Raw genomic sequence first — 19,289 nt, forward strand, 5'->3', positions numbered from 1 at the left:
GCGGGCGGAGGCCCGGGTCAGCCCCGCTGCGGGCAGTGCGCCCGGGCGCGGGTCCGAGCCGCCACCTCGGGGCCAATCAGCGCGCGGCGCCCGGCGCCCCTGCCCGGCCGGCCCGCGCCCCCGCCGGGGCAGCGCCGGCAGTGGCGGCTGGGGCCGAGCCAGGGCCCGGGCGAGGAGGGGCCGAGCCGCGGGGGATCCTGGAATCGGCGGGGAGGTGGGGATTCTGGGAGGAAAGCTCCATTTCCTCCTTCCCGCCGCCTCGCCCCTCCGCCGGCACCCCAAATTTCGATGTGCCGCCTCCCGCGGCGGGAGAATGTTGGGCATGTACGTGCCCGACAGGTTCTCCCTGAAGTCGTCCCGGGTGCAGGACGGGATGGGGCTCTACACGGCCCGCAGAGTCGCAAAGGTGGGTGACCCGGCGGCCCGCGCGCCCTCCGCGGGCCCGGGCCGCCGGCTTCTCGCCCGTGGCGCCGCCCGGCGGCGGGGTCCCGGGGGCCCGGGGCCGGGGTCTCGCCGGGCGGCCTTGTCGGCCGGCCTCCCGGCGGCAGCGCCACGTCAGTGCCGGCCGCGCCCCGCTGACCGGTCGGGGGGCGGCACTGCCCGCGGCCCTGCGGCAGGATGTCTGTCCTCCCCCGGCAGGAAGTGTCCTCGTGCAGCCTCCCCTGCCCCGGGCACCCGCGCGACCGCGTCTCCGCGAGGGCTGCGCCTGCAGGGCGGGGGTCTCAGGGCGCCCGCCAACCCCCCCCACGCCTTCCGCGCCTCCTGTGGGATGAGCCCACGCGCAGCCCACACCGCCCGAGTCTCACTCAGACGCCAGGGGTGCTTCCCCCCTGCGGACTCGGGGAGGTGCCAACCACAGGATCTTTCTTCTCTGCCTCTGGGTGTTTCTCTGACGAGGTCTCTTCTTCCAGAAACTTAGAGGCAAGCGAGCAGGGCGAGCACATGGCACTGTGCACACGGGATGGCCTGGGAACGCTCGATCTTCAAAGCAAAGGCCTAGGAGGAGAGAGGACTGGAAAATTCCAAGCCTTTGGATTGCATAGACCTGTGTTGTAGCCGTTTCTCTGGCAGGGGTGCGGGTAGGGAGAGCCGCGTGCAGGTACTTGGTGCCAGGGCGCACCTGGCGCGGCACCTGCGTGAGAGACTTCACCGCACATCCCTCCCCGAGAATAGCGCCGATCCTGCCGTGAAGACGCAGAAGCGGAACTGCTGCAGGGTCTGATTTCCCAGCGAGCGACAGAGTTAGGCTTCAAACCTGTGGCTTCTGAGTCCAGAGCTCATGTTCCTTCCAGATGGTCCCCTGCCAGCTTCCCAGCACCCCCACCCCACCCCCTTACCAGATATTTTTACAAATGGAAGTTCGGGCAAGAGCAGGCTTGTGCAGGTAAGGCACACTGTCAGGAGGGCCCCAGGGTGCACCAGAGACGCCGCTGGGGCGCATCCTCGGAGTGTGAACCGGCCCCGCCCCTCACTTCAGAGTAGGTGACCCAGGTGGACAGGCCTGGAGGCTTCCCTGATGTGCCCTGGGTGCGGCCTCCAGGGCAGATGTGGAGCCAGGGAGCCCCGTGTTCACCCTCTCCAGTGGGAGTTTGGAAGGACGCTGGGAGGTGCTCCCCAGGAGCCAGCAGCTTACCTGAGTTGCAGGTGTACTGAAGAGAGGCTTTTGCCAAATGGCTGGATGTTAACTTAATCATCATTCTTCCGAAGCAGACGTTGGAAATCTGCTTTTAATTCTTTCTCACGAGATATACAAATTCCCAAAAGGATTTTTCTGGAAGATCTCTAGGCCTACATGTAAATACTTAAACATTAAACACAGTTCTTAAACATTGTTTTGTTTAATGTTATTACTAGGAATATACTAAAAAGTTGTGAAATACTAGTATTATATAATTCCTATATTTTGCCTGAGGTGATCATTTAGGTTTTTAGAGATAGCTGGCCAGTGTGCTTTCTTTGGATATACTCATTCCACCTTATTTTTCCATGCCGTTGATCACCTGGAAGTTTTTATAATTTGGGGGCGCAGATGAAGAGCGTCCGACACCATCAGAGCACCCCTCTTACTGAACGCACACTTCTGCTTGCCTGGCTCCTGGGGCGTCGCCCCGGGACACGAAGAGCTTCACCCAGTCTCATCGAGAACGCTTACCTGTGCTTCTGGGGAGCGCGCAGGTGTTCGCAGCCAATCAGGGTGACATCCTGTGGGTGACACGGACGCATTACGACCCTAAGGAAGGGCATCGCGAGGCCACTGGTCACAGCCCGGTTCTCTGATGCCAGAGATGACCTTGCAGTCGGCTGTGGCGCCCCGGCCGCCCCGGCTGAGGAGGGGGCTGAGTGGGGTTCAGGTTTTGGGTGGACTGTAGGGTGGACGCTTAGTATCTGTACACCTTTTACCTGCTTGCTTGTAGTTTCTATGAGTGTTTCCCAAGTCACCAGCACTGGGCCTCACTCTGGCCATAAATCAAGGGGTCTTAGGAGGACCTTAATCTAAAGTTTTCATGTTCTCCAACCAGGCTTTGGAATAGATCGCTTTAGATACATGTGTGTGTTGGTTTCACAGACGTTGCATTGCACTTTTATATCACATTGGTGCATATAACACTTCTGTTTTAGAAGTAACCTGGCCATCTGCCGATTTCACATTCAAAGGCTCTCATCCAGACCCGTTCTGAGGGTCGGGGATCCGGCTGGAGACTCCACCCGCACGACACGCACCCCGTTGACTTGGGGTTCCCTTACCCAGGAGCCCCGGAGTCCCGCTGCGCCCCCGTCCCGCTGGGGGCAGCGTCCCGGAGCAGGGTTCCTGCGGCAGAGCCGCCGGATTCCGGCCTCCACGTGTGTCCTCCTGGGTTTAGGATCCTTGCAGGCTGTTGGCTTTCCTTCTCTCTGACTTTGTCACATGTGGCGGGCACTGTGCCAGGCTCTGGGGATGCAGAGGCGCAGACGGACAAGGCCTTTGTCCACAGGAGCTTGCCCTGCGCGGGGCGATAGGCGGCGAGCAGGTGCTGAAGGGAAGACCGGCTGGCTCACCGCGCGTGGGTGTACGGGTGATTTTGCTGGCGCTGTTCTCGGCGGTGGGACTGCAGAGTCGCAGAGATGGCTGCCTGGCCAGAGAGGCAGGGATGTGAACGGTTCCCAGCGAGCCGGCGGCCCGAGGTTGCCAGGTTGTGTGAGATGCGACCACGGGAAGTCCTTAGAGTGAGTCATCAGAAGAGGCCGGGGTCGCAGAGGCCGCCGGCGGGGCTGAGTCTCACGGGGACACATTGTTGCCGCTCACACAGGCAGGGCTTGTTTTTGCTCTCCTGTGAACACTGTGAAGTAGGGCTGCCACTGTGCCCCTCCCTGGCGGAGGCAGAGCCGGCGGCCAGCGTGACTCGGCGCGCACGGCCTGGGTGACAGGCGAGCAGGGGCCCGAGCCGCCGAGCTGCCTGGGGCCCGGGCTCCCGGCCGGTTTGGTGGGGCCGCGGGGTTTGCCGGAGGCGCTGCGGGGAATGGCGGGCATGTAGTCCCACGCTTTGAAGTCGGGGTTTTCTCTTTGCCTGCCCTGCATGCGTTACCTCCTTTTACTGTACAGCAGACTTCAAAGGTCTAATTATTACCCCCAAATTACCGATTACACGCCTGCTCGGTTATTACTTCTTGTCAAAATTTTTGCAGTGGCCCTGTGCTGACCGTTACGATTTTTTCTGCCTTCCCGTTCATTCCTCATTAGTGGGCTGGAACCTTACCTGATCTTCAGACGTATTTCGGAGCCCTTTAACTTGCATATGCTTAGCATAGGTGAGCTGGGTTTTTATGTATTTTTAAAAAGAACTAGAGACTAAACGGGAAATGGAAGAAGCGCGAAAAAGGAAATAACTGAATATCCATGAAATGCAATAGGACGTCTCCCCCAGATCCTCGGTCCCCTCCTTCCCCTGGAAGCAGGAAAGGGTGTTGCCGAGGCCCGGGTGCACCGAGCTGGGCGCGCGTCCGGTACTGGGAGCTGACCCGGCTGGGCGCCCTCCCTCCCTGGCCTCCTGCCCGCTCCGCCGTCTGCACCTCTGCCTGCGGTGCTCTGTGGCTGTGGCCCCCGGGGCGGCCCGCTCCGGCCGCCCGCCGCTGCGCTGAGCCCTTCTCCGGAACGGGTGCAGGTCCCGGGGCAGACTCGCCGGACACCCTCGGGGTTTCCCAGGGCAAAACTGGCTGACAGCATGTCGTGGCTGAACACGATGCAAATGCATCATGCCCTGTTCTGGAGACATAAATGCAGAGTGAGTGGCAGACTGCTCCCCGCTGCAGGCCCTGGTCGGTGTCCTGGACGCTGCCCGCGTCCTTTGCTCAGGGTCCCATGGCCTCCAACCTCTGCCTCCTCCGTGAGGACCCTTGTGGTTCCACTGGGCCCAGCCAGATGACCCAGGTCCCTAACAGAATCGCATCGGCCGAGTCCCTTCATTAATGCTGTGCGAGGTGACCTACTCCCAGGTTCCCAGGATTGGGGTGTGAACATTTTGGGGGACTGTTATGCGTCTTGCCGCAGCTCTGAGGCAAAACTCTTCCTCGCCCAGCTCACGCGGAACATCTCACAGTGCCCAGGTCAAGGGAGGCCCCACAGGCTGGTCCCCACACAGCGTTTCCATGGCAGGTCTCCCGAAGGGGTGGGCATCCTGCCTGGTGCTTGGACAAGCTCTGGCAGCCGTGCACGGGGCTGGCCTTCACGCAGGGAGGCCTGGGGGGTGGGCCTCTCAGGAAGTGGCGGGCAAGTCTGTGCCTGAGACTCGAACAGGAGGAGGCTCAGGCAGTGTTCTCCGGGGGAGCTGTTCAGGGACGTTGGGGAGCGACCTCAGGCGCATGTCCTCGTGGTGCGCACGAAGACGCTGGAGCCCAGGGCAGCCCTACGCGGCCAGGCCGCGGGCGGCCGCCGCTCCGGGGCCCACGCCCACTACGATGCCCGCACCCTGTCTGCAGCCAGGGCCAGTGTCTCGATGGGGGTTTGTGGTTAGAGATGTGGGAGCGATACCTGACATAAAGGCTTCGGTCTGAGCTTTTGAAAAGACAATTAGCCAACAAGGAGGCAGGTTGGGTAGGATTAGAAAAACACAGGGACGGGGGACCGTGAAGGGAAAAGCAGGCGCGTGGGGGCGGGAACGCCCGGGTGTGAGCGCCGAAGACGGGGCGTTGTGGGGCCCGGTGCTCTGTAGGTCAGCGTGGAGGGGGCCTCGCGGGAAGAGGCCGCGGGCCTCTGCGCTGGGGCTGAACTTCCGCCCGCGCTGTTTGCTTGTGCTTCCCGGTGGCGGACGGTAACTAATCTGGAAACGCAAGCGGAGCGGAAGCCGGCACCGGCCAAGCCTGCCGCACGGGCTGTCTCGCTCTGGGCCCCACGGTGGTGACTCCGTCCGGCTTTGCGTGTCCTGGTGCTATTACAGATTAAACAAACCCCCAGAACTGTACAACTAATCCACTTAAACGAGTGTTTCCTGAGAAACTTCCCAGTTTGTCTATGTGCGATAATAGCAGCCTCAGTTAATTCTTCAGGCGAATACTTACGGAGCCCCTGTCTCGTCCGGCGCTGGGCGGGCTGCCAGGACGCAGGAGAGTGACGGGGTAACAGCCTGAGGCCACGCAGTTTGCGTTGAAGCCACAGCGAGCCTGTGGGAGGGCGGTTGTTGTCCTTGTTTTGTAGACGAGGGGCTGACTTTGAGGAAGGTTATACCAATAGTAAGTGAATTAGGATTGGAACTCAGATCATTCCATAGACCCTTTCCACTAAAGAAAAAAAAAACAAAACCCTGAGGTTTTTCTCTAGACTGATAAAATGCTGTCTCGACTGAGACACTTTTAAAACATTATTTTACAAAAATGAGACAAGAGTCAACTCATTTCATCGTCTGGCATGTCTCACGTAAGAGCGTCTTGTGGAAATCCCTGCAGGCAATCTTTTTTTTTTTTTTTTTGGCTCAAATTTATTGTCTTTAATGACTGAATACACCTCTGTGCGGTGGGTGTGCTGCCCTTCCCGTTTATTTGGGTCTTGTTTTGCACAGCTGTTTAATGCATCTTCATCACCGAGCTCTGCCCCGGCCGTGTGTTTGGAAAGTGCTAGCGAAGCAAATAGCAGTTCGCACCGGCCAGGGCCGTCAGCGAGCAAACGGGGTGCATGGCCGGGCCTGGCCGTGGCGCAGTGCGCGCAGTGCTGCAGGGAGGGCCGTGTGGAGCCGGCCCGCGGGCTCGGCAGAGTGTGGGTGCGCCTGCAGGGTGCTCGTATGAACGGGGGCGGGGGCGTGGCCAGTGCTCCGCGAGCAGGGAGACCCGGCCAGCAACCTACGGGGTGGGTCGTGGTGCGGGGGAGCCGAACATATTTCTAGGGGAAGAATGTGCTAGGCAGCCGCCAGAGCAGGGCCCTCGGGTGGGAGTTTGCCTCTTATGTCCAGACAAGGAGGCCAGGGAGGCCGGAATGGGGTGAGCCAGGGGCCGAGTGCGGCGAGAGACCAGCGAGTCAGTGAGGGGAAGGGCCCAAGCAGGCAGCCCCATCTCTTAGTCCCTTCAGGCCACTGTAGGGACCTTGGCTTTACAATGTGGGGTGAAGGGCGTGCCGCTCACTGCAGGGCGTAGGCAGAGGGGTGGCCCGTGCTGTGGCTCCAGTTTACTGAGGTCACTCGACTGCTGCTGAGGACGCGTGGGCCCAGGGCGAGTGTGGGACCAGGGACACTCGTCAGGCTCTCCCGCAGTCGTCCCCATGAGAGGTGGCCGTGGCTCAGACCGGGAAGGCGCCCACGAGGACAGACGATGGCGACAGATGTGCTGCTGAGATACGGCCGCAGGAGAGGGAAGGGTCATTTGAGGCCCGCCCAGAAAGTTCCAAGGGTTTTAGCTCGAGAAATGGGCAGGGTCGGATTTTCCAGTTCATTCCTCCGCTCCCTGGAGAGAAAGCCTCACACCCGTTCCAGCCAGAACCGGAGGCCTCACCTGCACCCAGTGGCCCACGGACAATAGAAGCGGTTGTTTTGCTCATGAGAGAGGCAGGTAGTTAAGGGACACGGTAGTATATGCCGGTCATCATGCACCCAGAATCTCTCCTTCCCCCAACTCTCCTGCACGTCCCATTTCGTATCTAGTCTGTACGTGATGCATGTCTCAATGATTCAGGTACATCTGGGCACCTGGGCACTTTCCCTGACAACAGAGGTACCTAAACCCCGGGGATTAGCATCTCCCCGTGACAAGGAGTTGGCAGGTAGGCTTTGTTCTCAGTCCAGTGGCTCAGCATGTCAGCGTGGACGACTTTGCAATTCTCCTGGCTTCCAGGTGGCTGCTGTAGCTCCAGCCCTCATGCTCTGATTCCAGGTGGGGAGAAACAAGAAGTAACTAAGGTTTACCAGCTGACCCAGCTCTCATTGAAGAGCCTTAGTCTTTTCTGCTTGTCAGCTCTCCTCCCTGTCTAAATGGGGAGGTAGTAAATGTAGTTTTCCAACCTGGTTGCATCAGTACCCTCAACAAGGTCGGCGTTCCGGTACGAAGGAGAATGCAGGAGGATGGATATAAGGAGGCAGCTTGTCGCTGCTGGGCAGTCACAGTAGGAGAAGAAGATTGGATATTTTTCAGAATTGCACTTTGTTGAAGGCTTAATTGCATTGCAAGAGTGCACATGTGCACAGCAGTTTACCACTGAAATATCATTATGTTCCAAGTGGGAACTCTAGGCTTCTTCTGTGAAAAGTCATCATTTCGCATATAAGTGATTCAACTGCCGATTGAATTCACTTTAATGTCTTTCAGCTATATGTATGTATATCTTTTATTTGCTGAACCATTTCAGAGTAAATTACAAACCTCATGACCATCTATTCCTCAACAATTCAGCGTAAGGGCCTTCTCCTAAATAGCCATAATATCATTTTAACATCCAACAAAAATAACAGCAATTTTCGAATGTCTCCTAATTCTAGCCCGTATTCAGAACGCTCCAGTTTCCTCCAAAATGTTTTTACAGCAGTGGACCTTTGCACCAGGATCCGATCGCGGTCCACCGACGGCATGCGGTGAGCTCTGTTAAACCTCCCCTAGCAGCCTTCTGGTTTCCATTCCCTCTGCCCCATTCTCTTCCCATCTCTCAATCCAGATCCCGAAGTTTTAGAGGTGAGAGCCCCGAGGCTCGGAGCTTTACGGTGTCGGACGTCGCAGCTTGCCAGGGGCTGACGAGGCTTAGGATTCAGACACGGAAGCCTCTTAGGGGAGGAAGTGCCCCCTCCTAAGGGGCGAATCTGCCGGAAGGCTTGCTTTCAACTTCTTACACTTGTACTAAGCAAAACAACAGAAAATGGCCCACATGTTTGCAATCATATTTTTTTTTTAAAAAAGTTATTGTCTAGCCCAGTGGGTGGCAAATTGAATGGATAATGATCAGCTTTGTTCAGAAACAGCGAAGGAGCCACAGTGTGGGCTGGGCATCGGCCTGTCCGAGAGGCGAGTTTGGCCGGGACCATTGGGTGTCTGTGGGTTTGTGGGTTGAAGGTGTCTCTGTGCCGTCCCGTTTTGTTAGGCCTGCACAGGGTTTTGCAGAGTTGGAATGCACTTCCAGTACAGAAAAGTAGGGATTTCACATACATGCTTGAGCATCAGCATCTCTAAAGTGTTCGCCCCTGGCTGGCAACGTGCGCCCCAGGAAAAGAGTGCGGGAGCGGGCCCTCCGTCCCCGCGCGCCCCGGCCCTCCCCGAGCCGCCCTGGGCGCCGGCCCGCGGGGTCCGCTGCTGCTCCCTGCCCAGCCCCGGGGGCCTCGGCGGTGGTGGCCTCTGCGGTACTTAGAAGCGAAGCGCCTCGCAGGGCTCCTGGAGAGTCCCGGCGCAAGGTCCTGCCGACAGCGCGCAGCGGCCGGCGGGAGGCGGAGCCCCGGTGTGTCCTGCGGCTGCCGCGAGGCTTAGCCGCTCAGCCACGGGGAGTGAAACGGGCGATGGCCGCAGGGCAGCTGGGACGTGTGGCCATTTTCAAGAAGCTAGTTTGAGACATGCGTTTCCTTCCTGTCATTAACATTAACTATGAACCTCACCCTGTGTGTTGAATACACGAGGGCATATAGGTATGTAATTTATACTAAAATGAATCATAGAAAAGTTTTCATTTTTGTAGGTCGAAAATGGTCAAATATTGACAATTTCATGTGGTCCAACTAAAAGAAAAAATAATTATATAAGATATATTTTTATTTTATGTAATTACATGTTACATATATTTTATATATTAGTTGAGGTCTGTCCAGAAAGTATCCAGCCACATGCTATGAAAAATAGAAACCTCTTTTGAAGAAGATACAAGATACAAAGAACACTGTACACAGGACAATGACACCTCAGTCCCCTTCAAAGCAGGCACCTTGGGAGCTCACACTGTTCTCAGTGTTTCTTCACTGTTCAAAACACGCTGCAAAGTCCTTTGTTGCGATCGCCACCAGCTGCCCCGTTGTATTTTCCTGAATCTCATGGATGGTCTGAAATCTCTTCCCTTTCAAAGGTGATTTTAGTTTTGGGAAAAGCCAGAAGTCGCAGGGCGCCCCACCTGGGCTGTAGAGGGGCTGAGTCACCTGGGGGATTTGCTGTTTCGCCAAAAAACTGCAGGAGAGGTGATGTGTGGGCGGGTGTGCTGTGATGGTGAAGCTGCCACTCACCAAGTGCCCAGAGCTGCGGCCTCCGTATCCTCTGAATAGTTTCTGCGGAGGAATGTTCACGCTTAACGCAAAATTGGATGCAGATTTGTGGCTGTACTCGCTCAAAGTCATTTTGAATGTGACAGCCACACAGTACACACGCTCACTCAGTGATGTCTACGGCCCCCACTGACTAGCACAGTGAAGGCGTCATTGTTCACGCATGCGCATTCCAGCCCATACGTCTGGGCTGCCGGGTTACATCAGTGTCATGCACACTGTTCTTGTTACAGTAACAACGGCTGGACTTTTCCAGACAGACCCTGTGTTACAACATGCCTGTGTTACTCAAACTGGTTTGAAGCCCACTAGACTGAAGAAGTTTACCCTGAGGTTAGAATTTCTGTAGGAAGAGACTAGTTAATAAAGCAGTGCATACAATAAAATTATAATCATAAGAAAGTGCCGTGCCCTGGCCGGTTGGCTCCGGCTGGTGGCAGCGTCTCCCGTACACCCAAGGGCTGTGGGTTCGATCTCCAGTGGGGGCGTGTACAGAAGGCAACTGATCAACATTTCTCTTACACATCGATGTTTCTCTCTCTTTTCCCCCTTCCTGTCTCTCCAAAAATTAATTTAAAAAAAGTGCTGCTTGTACAGTGGAAACCGCAGGGAACAAATGGGTGTGGGGGGATGGGCTGGGGTCTTCAGGGGAAGCCTCAGGGGGAGGGTGAGTCTGGTGAGTTTAAAATCCTCACCTGAAGCCACACGTAAATAAGTTGCTGTAAGGATCCGCCGTGTTCCCCACCCCCGGCACTGTGGTGACTACGAGCTGGCCGCTCCTGTGTTCATCACCCGGCAGCCACAGAGGCTTGCGCACATTTGATCCGATTATTCCGAGGCGCTCACACGCGCGCCAAAGGCCGTCTCATCCAAGCCAGAGCGCTGAGTAGCCTCGTGAACGTCCCTCCTCTACGCATGCTTTTGTGCCAGCGTTTTTCAGGCTGTGGGTGGGTTGTGAAATTAAGTTACTCGGTCATAACTAGTGTTTTAGCTCAAGCGATTGAAACTGAGTAGACAACATGGGAGTGCACTGTGCAGGGCCAGGGCAGCGTTGTTGCACGAAGTTTCTATTTGGTTTTACGTGTGCGAATTTCTGTGCGTGTATGCGAATGTGCTCGGCTGAGACGCACAATGCATCCTCGCTGTGGGCCGAGGGGAAACATCGAAAGCCGTCTCCGTCATCGTTCGGGCTTAGGAGAGCGTGTTCCTCACTAGGAACAGCGAGGCTCTCAAGTCGGACGCCGATTCTTAGTGTGAGTAGTCACAGCTGTATCGGGCGTCCAGCCTGCGGCCACGGACCCCGCGCAGCCCCGGGTGGCGGTGACCGCGGCCCAACCCAAAACGGTAAATGCACTTAAACATGATGAGATGTTTTTGTGATTATGTGCCGCAGTGTATTGAACGTGTGGCCCAAGACAACCCTTCTTCTTTCAGTGTGGCCCAGGGGCGCCCCAAGGCGGACACCCTGCGGCGTCCTTCCAGGCGTTTATTTGGGTTTCCTTCCTCTTCAGTCTTTTGTAGAATGGATCAGTTCGTTGTTTTTCCTCCAAAGCCACACTGACGGTCATGGGTCGACCCGTCGGGTCGGCAGGTGGGCACACGGGTGACCCCTGTCCGCCCTCGTTCCTCAGGCCGAACGCTGACTGAGTGGGGCAAAGAGTCGGACGACGCGCCTTCACACAAAATCCTCACGTCTGTGACCACAGCACACCTAGTCTTTGGTCTCCTCTGGACGGGCTTCGTCCTCGGTTCTCCATTCAGTTCCGCAGTCACTGTGCTGAGGGCCTGCTGCGGACAGGCCCCTGGCTGGGGCGGCCGTCTGCCGGTGGCCTGGGGACAGTGCCGGGACCCTCCGCTGACAACAGGCCAGGGTTCCCCGTCCTTTTCCGGCCTTTGCCAGGGGACTGACCTTAACTGAGTGACTTAAGCTCTTGGAGTCCCCGTTGCCTTCACTGTTGGACGGGCCCATTCTCACAAGCATTATTTCGCATGTGGCACGGGGCAGGTCAGTAAATGCCACTTTCCTTCCCTCTTTTTTCCTTTCTGCACAGCCATTCAATACCGGAAAGGTCCCATCTTAGGGTGGGAATGAACCCCCTCCATAGAAGCGTCTCTGGGGCGGTGGCGCCCACCGACCGCAGGGTGTGGCCCGGGACGCGCGGAGCCCTCTGAAACCTGCGCCCTCAGCTCTGGGCCAGAGCCCACATGTCACTGTGAAGAGCAGCGTCCCTGTGCGGGGTGACTAGGATCAGGGCCCTGGCTGGAGGGGTCTCTGCAGTGTTTCCTGCCCCCAAGTTAACATCAAGGGCAGCGCCCTCTGGCTCCCCTGTCGCCCCCAGCCGCTGGGCCCCTCCCCCCGTCTGCGAGAGGAGGGGCTGGTTCGCTGGTGGCAGCCCCTTCGTGCTCTAACAGTTTACTGTCCCCAGTGGCTGGGTTTTCTGTGGCTCGTTGAGTCATTATCTGCCTTCAGGCAGGGCTTTGGTGGTTCTTCCCCCAGCTGTGCTCCTCCCAAGCTCCCCGGAGACCTGGGTGGCTTTTCGCCCTCTGTCTCCTTAGGAAGGAAGGGCAGCGCCCGCTGGAGACCCGGCCCAGGCAGGGCCGTGCTGCGTGCGCCCCCAGCGCCGCTCACGGAACGTCTGGCCGGCACCCTAGACACGCCCGCTTCCTTCGCTGGGTGAGGAGAGCGTCCCGGACCCGCTGTCCCTCCAGGGCCCGGCAGCCACCCCTGGTGCCCCGGGGCCGCTGGCCCGGGCGCTGGTCAGGGTGCAGCCCCCACGGCCCCACCCGGGCCCCTGAGGCTGAGGCCGGCTCGCAGGTGGGCTGCAGGCAGGCTCTGGGACGGCTCTGGTTTCCGGTGTGCCCCTGGCTGTTTGAGAGATTGGCAGGAGAATTTAAACTGTATTTATGAAGTTTTCCTCTGAGAATGGCAAGGCTACTTCTTTCCTCGTCACAATTGGGATGAATTTATGATTTTGATGGAAACCAGGCGATTTTCAGCCTGGTGGGCTTGTCTCTCAAGTCAGGCAAAACCCAGTGCTTGTCATTTTAGGGCCGCGTGCCGGACGCGGCCATTCAGGGCCTCGTCGGATTCGAATGTTACGCAGTTTAACCCTTTGATCTTGGCGCCCATATGTTGGACTCAGGATCTTAGGCTGAACACAGATTAAGATGGATTTTAAATATGTAAATGTTTTGTGCTGCATGAATTAGTTAATATTTTAAATGTGTCTCAATCAGGGAGCATAAAGACAGAGAGAAAAAAATCTTTCCAGAAGACAAATGGTAGTTTATTTTAGTAGCTTGATTGTCCTACTGATGCGTCTTCAATATAATCATCCCCGCGCAGGGTGAAAAGTTTGGACCGTTCGCTGGAGAGAAGCGGATGCCGGAAGACTTGGACGAGAACATGGATTACAGGCTCATGTGGGAGGTGAGGCGCTGGGACTCCCCGGGGTTCTGGTGTGTCTTTCTGTGTTCCGGGGACTGCCCTCAAAAGGCGAGGTAACAAGTGTGGATTCTAGTTGCTGATCACCGTGTTGCAGCGTGTCTGCTTCAAGGAACCTGGGTAACTTGGAAGTTTGGCATTCAAGGAAGAGTGCTGTTGAAATATCTCACCAGACGATTCTAGAACTTGGAAGTGTATGGAGTTCATTACTGAAAAAGGAGTTTTCCGTGCATAACGATACCTGGATTTCAGAATAAGCACATGCTTGTGCTGGATTTAGACCTTGATCTTCCTGGACACGGGATGACACCTTCCCTTTACCTTTATTTCCTGGTTGTAGCTCTAACTGCACAGAATCAGTCCTGAGCTCCGCGTGGGAATGAAAAATCCCACCTTAAACTCTACCTTCTTTTTAAAACACGACACATGTATCTCTCTCAATACAAGGATATTAGGGGGAAAAAAGCAGAACAGGATTTAAACTCTGCTTTTCAAACAGGCGATGCTCCTTCCTCCTCCTCAGCAGGTGAGGCCTGGGAGGCCCGGGGGCCGCCGTTCTGGCCGCACGGGGAGGCCTGGGAGTGGCCGCCTCGCCTGCTGTGGCCAGCTCAGGGGGCGCGGGAACTTTCTGTTTATTTTCTTAAAGCTTCACCCCTTGGGGGCGGACGAGGAAAACTCCCTTTTTCACATCGAGGCCCGTGGCGTCTCCGGGGCGGGTGGCCATTCCCCGCACGGCCCAGCTGCACGTTACAAACGAGAGGTGGGCACGTTCCTGTAGTTGTATTTATTTTTGTCGGCAGAAAAGATTCTGTGCCTCTGGCTAAGTGACATGTTTTTCAAAACTATTAACTACCAAAATACGGGGTGCGGCACAAATAACACCCCTTTTATTATTATTATTATTTTTTACTACAAATCGTAAGCATGCAATTCTGTAACATAACAATATCACACGCAAGCACACCATATGACATTTTAGGTGAAATGTTCAAATTAAAACTGTACATTATTACACCCAGATTATACATTATTACAACCACATGCAAGCAGGCATTACTTCTGCCGGACCCAGTATATGATTACAAGGTTTGCAAGTATTTTTGTAAGAATTGTTGCTCTCCTACCATTACAGCAAATTATTATTTCACAATAAATGTGCATACGGGTGCGCAGGGACCCCTACATAGTTGGGCTTTATAAACAAGGACTGCGGATTGTTTTGGGAAACTCCCTTCCCAGCCCCACCGCCCCATCCACTCCACTTACGCGCTGGGGGGCCCCTACCTTGCGTCTCACAAGTGTGTGGTAACCCGCCATGCAGGGCCCCAGGGAGGTGGGACGGGAGCCTGTGGCTGGGGCCCGAGACCAGCGTGTGGACTTCATCCTCTGCTCCTTTAACCTTGACCTTTGCACCGTGTGTGCAGAGAGTTGGGCCTGCAAGGCAGTTTCTGCATGTAGGCGCCCATCAACCGCAGGGACCCTTGGGGCCTGCCTCCCACGGGGGACACCAGCAAGCATGGCCAGGGACAGTCCCCAGAGTGCAGGGCAGGCCCACCGAGCAGGGGCGGGGGCTGGGCAGAGAGAGTGGGGGCAGTCAGGGTCTCAGCGGCGGGGGCAGCGAAGGGCCGGCGCTGGGAGAAGCAGAGCAGAGCGGCTCCCGTTCCCTTCTCCCCGGGGGTGGGGGGGGAGCGAGGGCGCGGGGAGTGGAGGGAGCAGAGGGAGCGTCCGGCCTGGGGGCGCAGGAGGGGGCGGCAACCGGGGCTGCTTTTCTCCCACTCAGAGATGAGGCAGCTGGCGGGGGTGTCTGCACAGAGCCGAACCGGGCCTGCCGTGAGGCGCGAACGCGCAGCAGGGCGAGGTGGCTAGTTGGTTTTTGTTTTGTTTTGGGTGGATTCTAAAACTTATGTGATAATCCAAAGGGCCACAAATGACCAAGGCAGCTTTGAAGCGAAAGACTAAAACTGGAGGATTTATAGTATCAGATACCGTGGGTTATTATACAATAACTTTAATGCTGTGTTGGCACAGGGATAGCTGAGTAGTGTTGTTCTTTGACAAAGATGTCGTTAGCAGTATAGTAGGGGCATTTACAATAGTGGTTGGGTAAAAATGATGTCCTTTTGGGAAAAAAGTATTCTGACTCCTCACTCGCATCATATATAAAAATCAATTTAATATCATTGTAGCTGTCAATATGTCCGGTAAAAACAATAGCCTTTAGAAGAAGATGTAGAAGAGTAGCTTCATGATCGTAGGGGAGGCAGAGGTTTCTTAAATAGTAAGAAGTAAACACAATAAAGGGAAAAATGATAAATTTGAGACCAGTAAGACAAAGAGCAGTTCATCAGATGGGATCCGTGAGGAGAATGAAAAAGTAGGTGACACATGCGGAGAAGATGTTTGTAATGCATTTGTCATCAAAAGGGTTTGCATCTAAAATAGCTTAAGAACAACAGATTGATTTCAAAACGGGAAAACGGGCAAAACACTTGAACAGGCACTTCACACAAGAAGAGACCCAAAGGTCCCATAAAAGACGTGAAAGACGGTCAACTTCATTGTCGCCTGGGAAATGCAAAGCAGTGGCCGAGGGTGTCCCTGGGGGCCTTTCATCCGGAGCCCGTGTGGCGTGTGCACGGCCGGGCGAGAGCCTGGGCCCGCTGTGCGGAGGGCGGCCGGGGACGCGGGGTCCGGGCCCAGGCGGCGAGCGGCCTGTTCCGCGGCGGGGAGCGCTGGCTGGCCTCGGGCCATGCGGGGGGGCGGGGCGGGGGACGTTGACAGGAAGCGCCTGGCGTCTGCTCGTACGTCACCGGAGGCGACTCACTCCCGTGGCACTTGCTGATGGCTTATGTGTTGGAGAGAAAAGTCCAAAGTGACTTTGACACGTGTGGCCGGAGCCGCGTGGGGCGGGAGGATGGGGCGGACCCCTGCACCGTGAGCGTCCGGAGGTGGTGCGACCACACTGGTCTTCACTTCGTAGGATCTAGAACAGCAGTCTTATTGGAGAACAGTATAGTTTATGTCACAGTCAATGTTTAATAACTCATTAACATTTAATAAACACATTAAATAAATGTATGTTATTTTTACCACTGGCATTCTTAGACGATATAAAATTTAAAGGTATAGTAGGGGCATTTGCAATGGCTTCTCTTCTCTGAGTATTTTACTGCCGTGGGTTTTCCTGCTTTGTAGATGGCTTTCTTTGTTGGGAAGAGGGTGATTTGACTGAAAAATGGTTTTTAGAGGAGCCGAGGGGTTGGCTATTGAACTGGACGCTTTGTTTAGATGTTTTCCTGCCTCTTTGCAGTGATTTTGTGATCACAGCTGTTCTGCTGTTTGGGAACTTGGTTCAGAACCAGGATTCCAATGTGTTTTAGTTTTTGGAAAAAATGTTTTCAATTGTTTAAAATCTCTTATTTTTCTTGATTGTTTATAGAAGTCTCTTTAGGTGTTTGGAACAAAGAATTGTCTTCACCAAATGTTTTCATTTTGCAGATGATAACATTTTGTTTTAGGTTCCAAATGGAACCACTTAGGGTAGACGTCCGCGGTCAGCGCCACCCAGGATGCCCGGTGGGACGCTGGGGACCCCAGAACAAAGGCCGAGTCCCTCCCTCCTGACACTTGTCCCTGTGCTGGGGACGAAGCGGAGCAACAGGAGGGTACGGGCCTTCTGGCAGCTCTGCACCGGTTTGGTGGTGGTTGTTTTCGTTCTTTTTTTACAAGAAGGTTCCCACCTGAGAATGGCAGCCAACATCTGGCCATTCAAGCCAACCTGACATACGGTTAGAAGAATCCTGGGAATCCAGGCCAAGTCTTTTAGTGAAAAACACAAGAAACGCAACCCTATCTACGTTATGGGAGCCCTTGCACCGAATTTGCGGTTCTGATCACAACTTCCAGTGCTGCAGGAATTTTATCACTGCACGCAATCGGCTCCCCAAAACATCAGCTACATCTTATTTAAAAAACGAGGACTATGTCAAATAAGAGGAAACTCCCTAGATAGCTGGATTCAGGGATGGTTGATTCTTTAGCCTAATGACGTTTCCATGCTCTTGGCGCCTCTTCGCTTTGCTTGCCTTGGGGGGTAGCCTCTTCCTCAGGCAGGTGGCGGTGCCAGGCGAGGTTCAGGCAAGGCCGTGCCCATGGGGCAAGGACGTGTGCTCAGGAGCCCTCGGCCCCGAGCCCATCTTGAATACGGTCCACACCTCACACGGTCGTTCTGGGACTGGCAGGCGGGGCGGTGGTGCCTGCCCCGTGAGGTGCGGCCGGGGGCTGGGCGCGGCCGTCCTCTCTGGCAGCGTGGACGCGGACCGCGCTAGTTCCTTGATAGGGGGGGCGGTGTCTGCTGCCAGGCCGTGTTCTCCGTGAGAGCCACGCGGCCGTTGCTGTCCGACCAGCAGCTCCTGCGTTGGGGCAGCTTGTGGGGGGCGCGCCATGCATGTTGGAGGCCAACAGGAATTGCACGATTTTGCGTCTTATTTCCACACATGCAACGTTAACATTGCTTATCTGACTGGTGATTGCGGAGCGAGCCTTCTCTTCCGCACTAATCGTTTACATGTAAGTAGGGGAGGCACTTGGGAATTTATTATAGCAGCTTTATCGAGATCATTCATGGGCCAAAATTCATCCTTTGAAATGTATCATTCAGTAGTTTTCAGTACGTTGATAGTGTGAAGTTGTCACCACTAATTTTGGAATATTTTTGTCACTCAGAAGCACTGTACCTAGCAGCAATCGCTTTTGAATATTTTATGAAAATATGTTTTTAGGTTAATATCTCACGTAAAATAACATTTTAGAGAGCCCTGTGTCTCTAGGTGACTTTTGAACCCAACAGTCCCGCCTTTTCCGGTGGGACCTGACCTGGCCCGTCTCCTGCGTGGCCCCTTCCTCATGGAGACCGAGGCGAGCCCATGGCAACTGACCCGGCCCCGGCGCTGCGGCCAGCCCTCTGCGCTACCCGGGCCGGCACCGGAGGACGAGGGTGTCGGGGCCGCCCTGCGGGGCTCCGAGGCGCGTGGCCGGCTGAGCCCAGCCGGGGAGACCCGCCACCGCGGCCTCTGAGCACGCAGCTGGCGGGCGCAGCGGCCTCTGAAGCCTCGGGGCCATGGCTGGCGCCGTGCCCGGGCGGCCGGGGCCGCGCCCTCGGAGTGGGCGCGCCTCTCGGGTCTTGCCCCGTCCTCGTTTTCACCTGTTCTCTGTGCCCGCGTGCTGTGCGCCTGAGCCAGGGCCCGGGGGCCCACCGGGCGGCTGGCCTCTTCTCCCATCCCCGCCAGTTCTTCGGGGAGGCCCGGAGCAGCCCCGCGGGACCTCGCCGTGGGGCTGAGGACCCTGCAGCTGCGCCCAGCGGCGGGGTCCCTGCTGGAGAGCCTGCGCCCCGCGCGGCCGCGGACCTGCCTCCCCTCGTCCCCGCTGTTCCTTGCTGCTCACTCGACTCTCACAGACCCCGCTCCCCTCGCCCCCGTGTGGGCCCTGTGCTTCTGCTGCCCCTCCCCTGGGACCAGCCCCCCATTCCTGCCAGGCCACCCGGCCTCCCCTCGCTGGGCAGAGCACCTGACGCAGGTGTGGTGCTGGGTCACCACGGGGTAGGGCCTGTCCCCCTCCGGGGCTGCGGGCTCCTCCACGGTGACTATAGGTTGTGGCCTTTGACTTCTTGGTGCAAACAAACATGTTTCTGGAATGAAATGAAAAGGGGCGGAGTCTTGGTCGGTGTGCCCGTGGCTTTGACCCCCTGCCGGCGGCCTTGACCCCCCTGCCGTTGCTTGTGGCTGTGGGAGGCTGGGAGAGCTGGGCATACGCATTTGTTTCAGTATCGGTCGTAACATCGCCAGATGGTTTTAGGGACCTTAATCGGGGTGGGGGGTGCAGCGGATTCTCAGCGGGAGGCCAGTGGGGTCCCCCTCCCTCCTCCACCTCCTCCTCCTCTCTGCCTCTTCCTCCTCCTCCTCCTCCTCTTCTAACTCCACCCTCCTCAACCCGCGCCACCCCCTTTCCCTGTGCTCCCCGCGGAGTCGGCAGGCCTCTATGTCTGAAGCTCGGGCATCGGCGGGCTGAGCCGAGTGGCTCCCAGACCTCAGGCGCACGCGTCCTGTGGAGACCCCGGGTCTCCTGGGTGTGTTGACACAGATCTTTTTTTTACGCCTCTAACA

General features: G+C 56.4%; 1 protein-coding gene across 2 annotated transcripts in view; it reads left to right on the forward strand.

The window, feature by feature from the left end:
* Nucleotides 1–313: 313 nt before the first annotated feature.
* The window catches only part of PRDM5 (PR/SET domain 5), a 76,120-nt gene continuing 57,144 nt past the window's right edge, over nucleotides 314–19,289 (forward strand). For both annotated transcript variants that reach the window (XM_054561990.1, XM_054561991.1), the window contains exons 1-2: nucleotides 314–406; nucleotides 13,030–13,113. In XM_054561990.1, the coding sequence (XP_054417965.1) occupies nucleotides 314–406; nucleotides 13,030–13,113 (177 nt within the window). The remainder of the gene's footprint in view (nucleotides 407–13,029; nucleotides 13,114–19,289) is intronic.

The sequence above is a fragment of the Pteronotus mesoamericanus genome, unplaced genomic scaffold (assembly GCF_021234165.1).
Source record: "Pteronotus mesoamericanus isolate MK-2021 breed Mesoamerican mustached bat unplaced genomic scaffold, CSHL_Meso_final contig_163, whole genome shotgun sequence".
Taxonomy (NCBI): domain Eukaryota; kingdom Metazoa; phylum Chordata; class Mammalia; order Chiroptera; family Mormoopidae; genus Pteronotus; species Pteronotus mesoamericanus.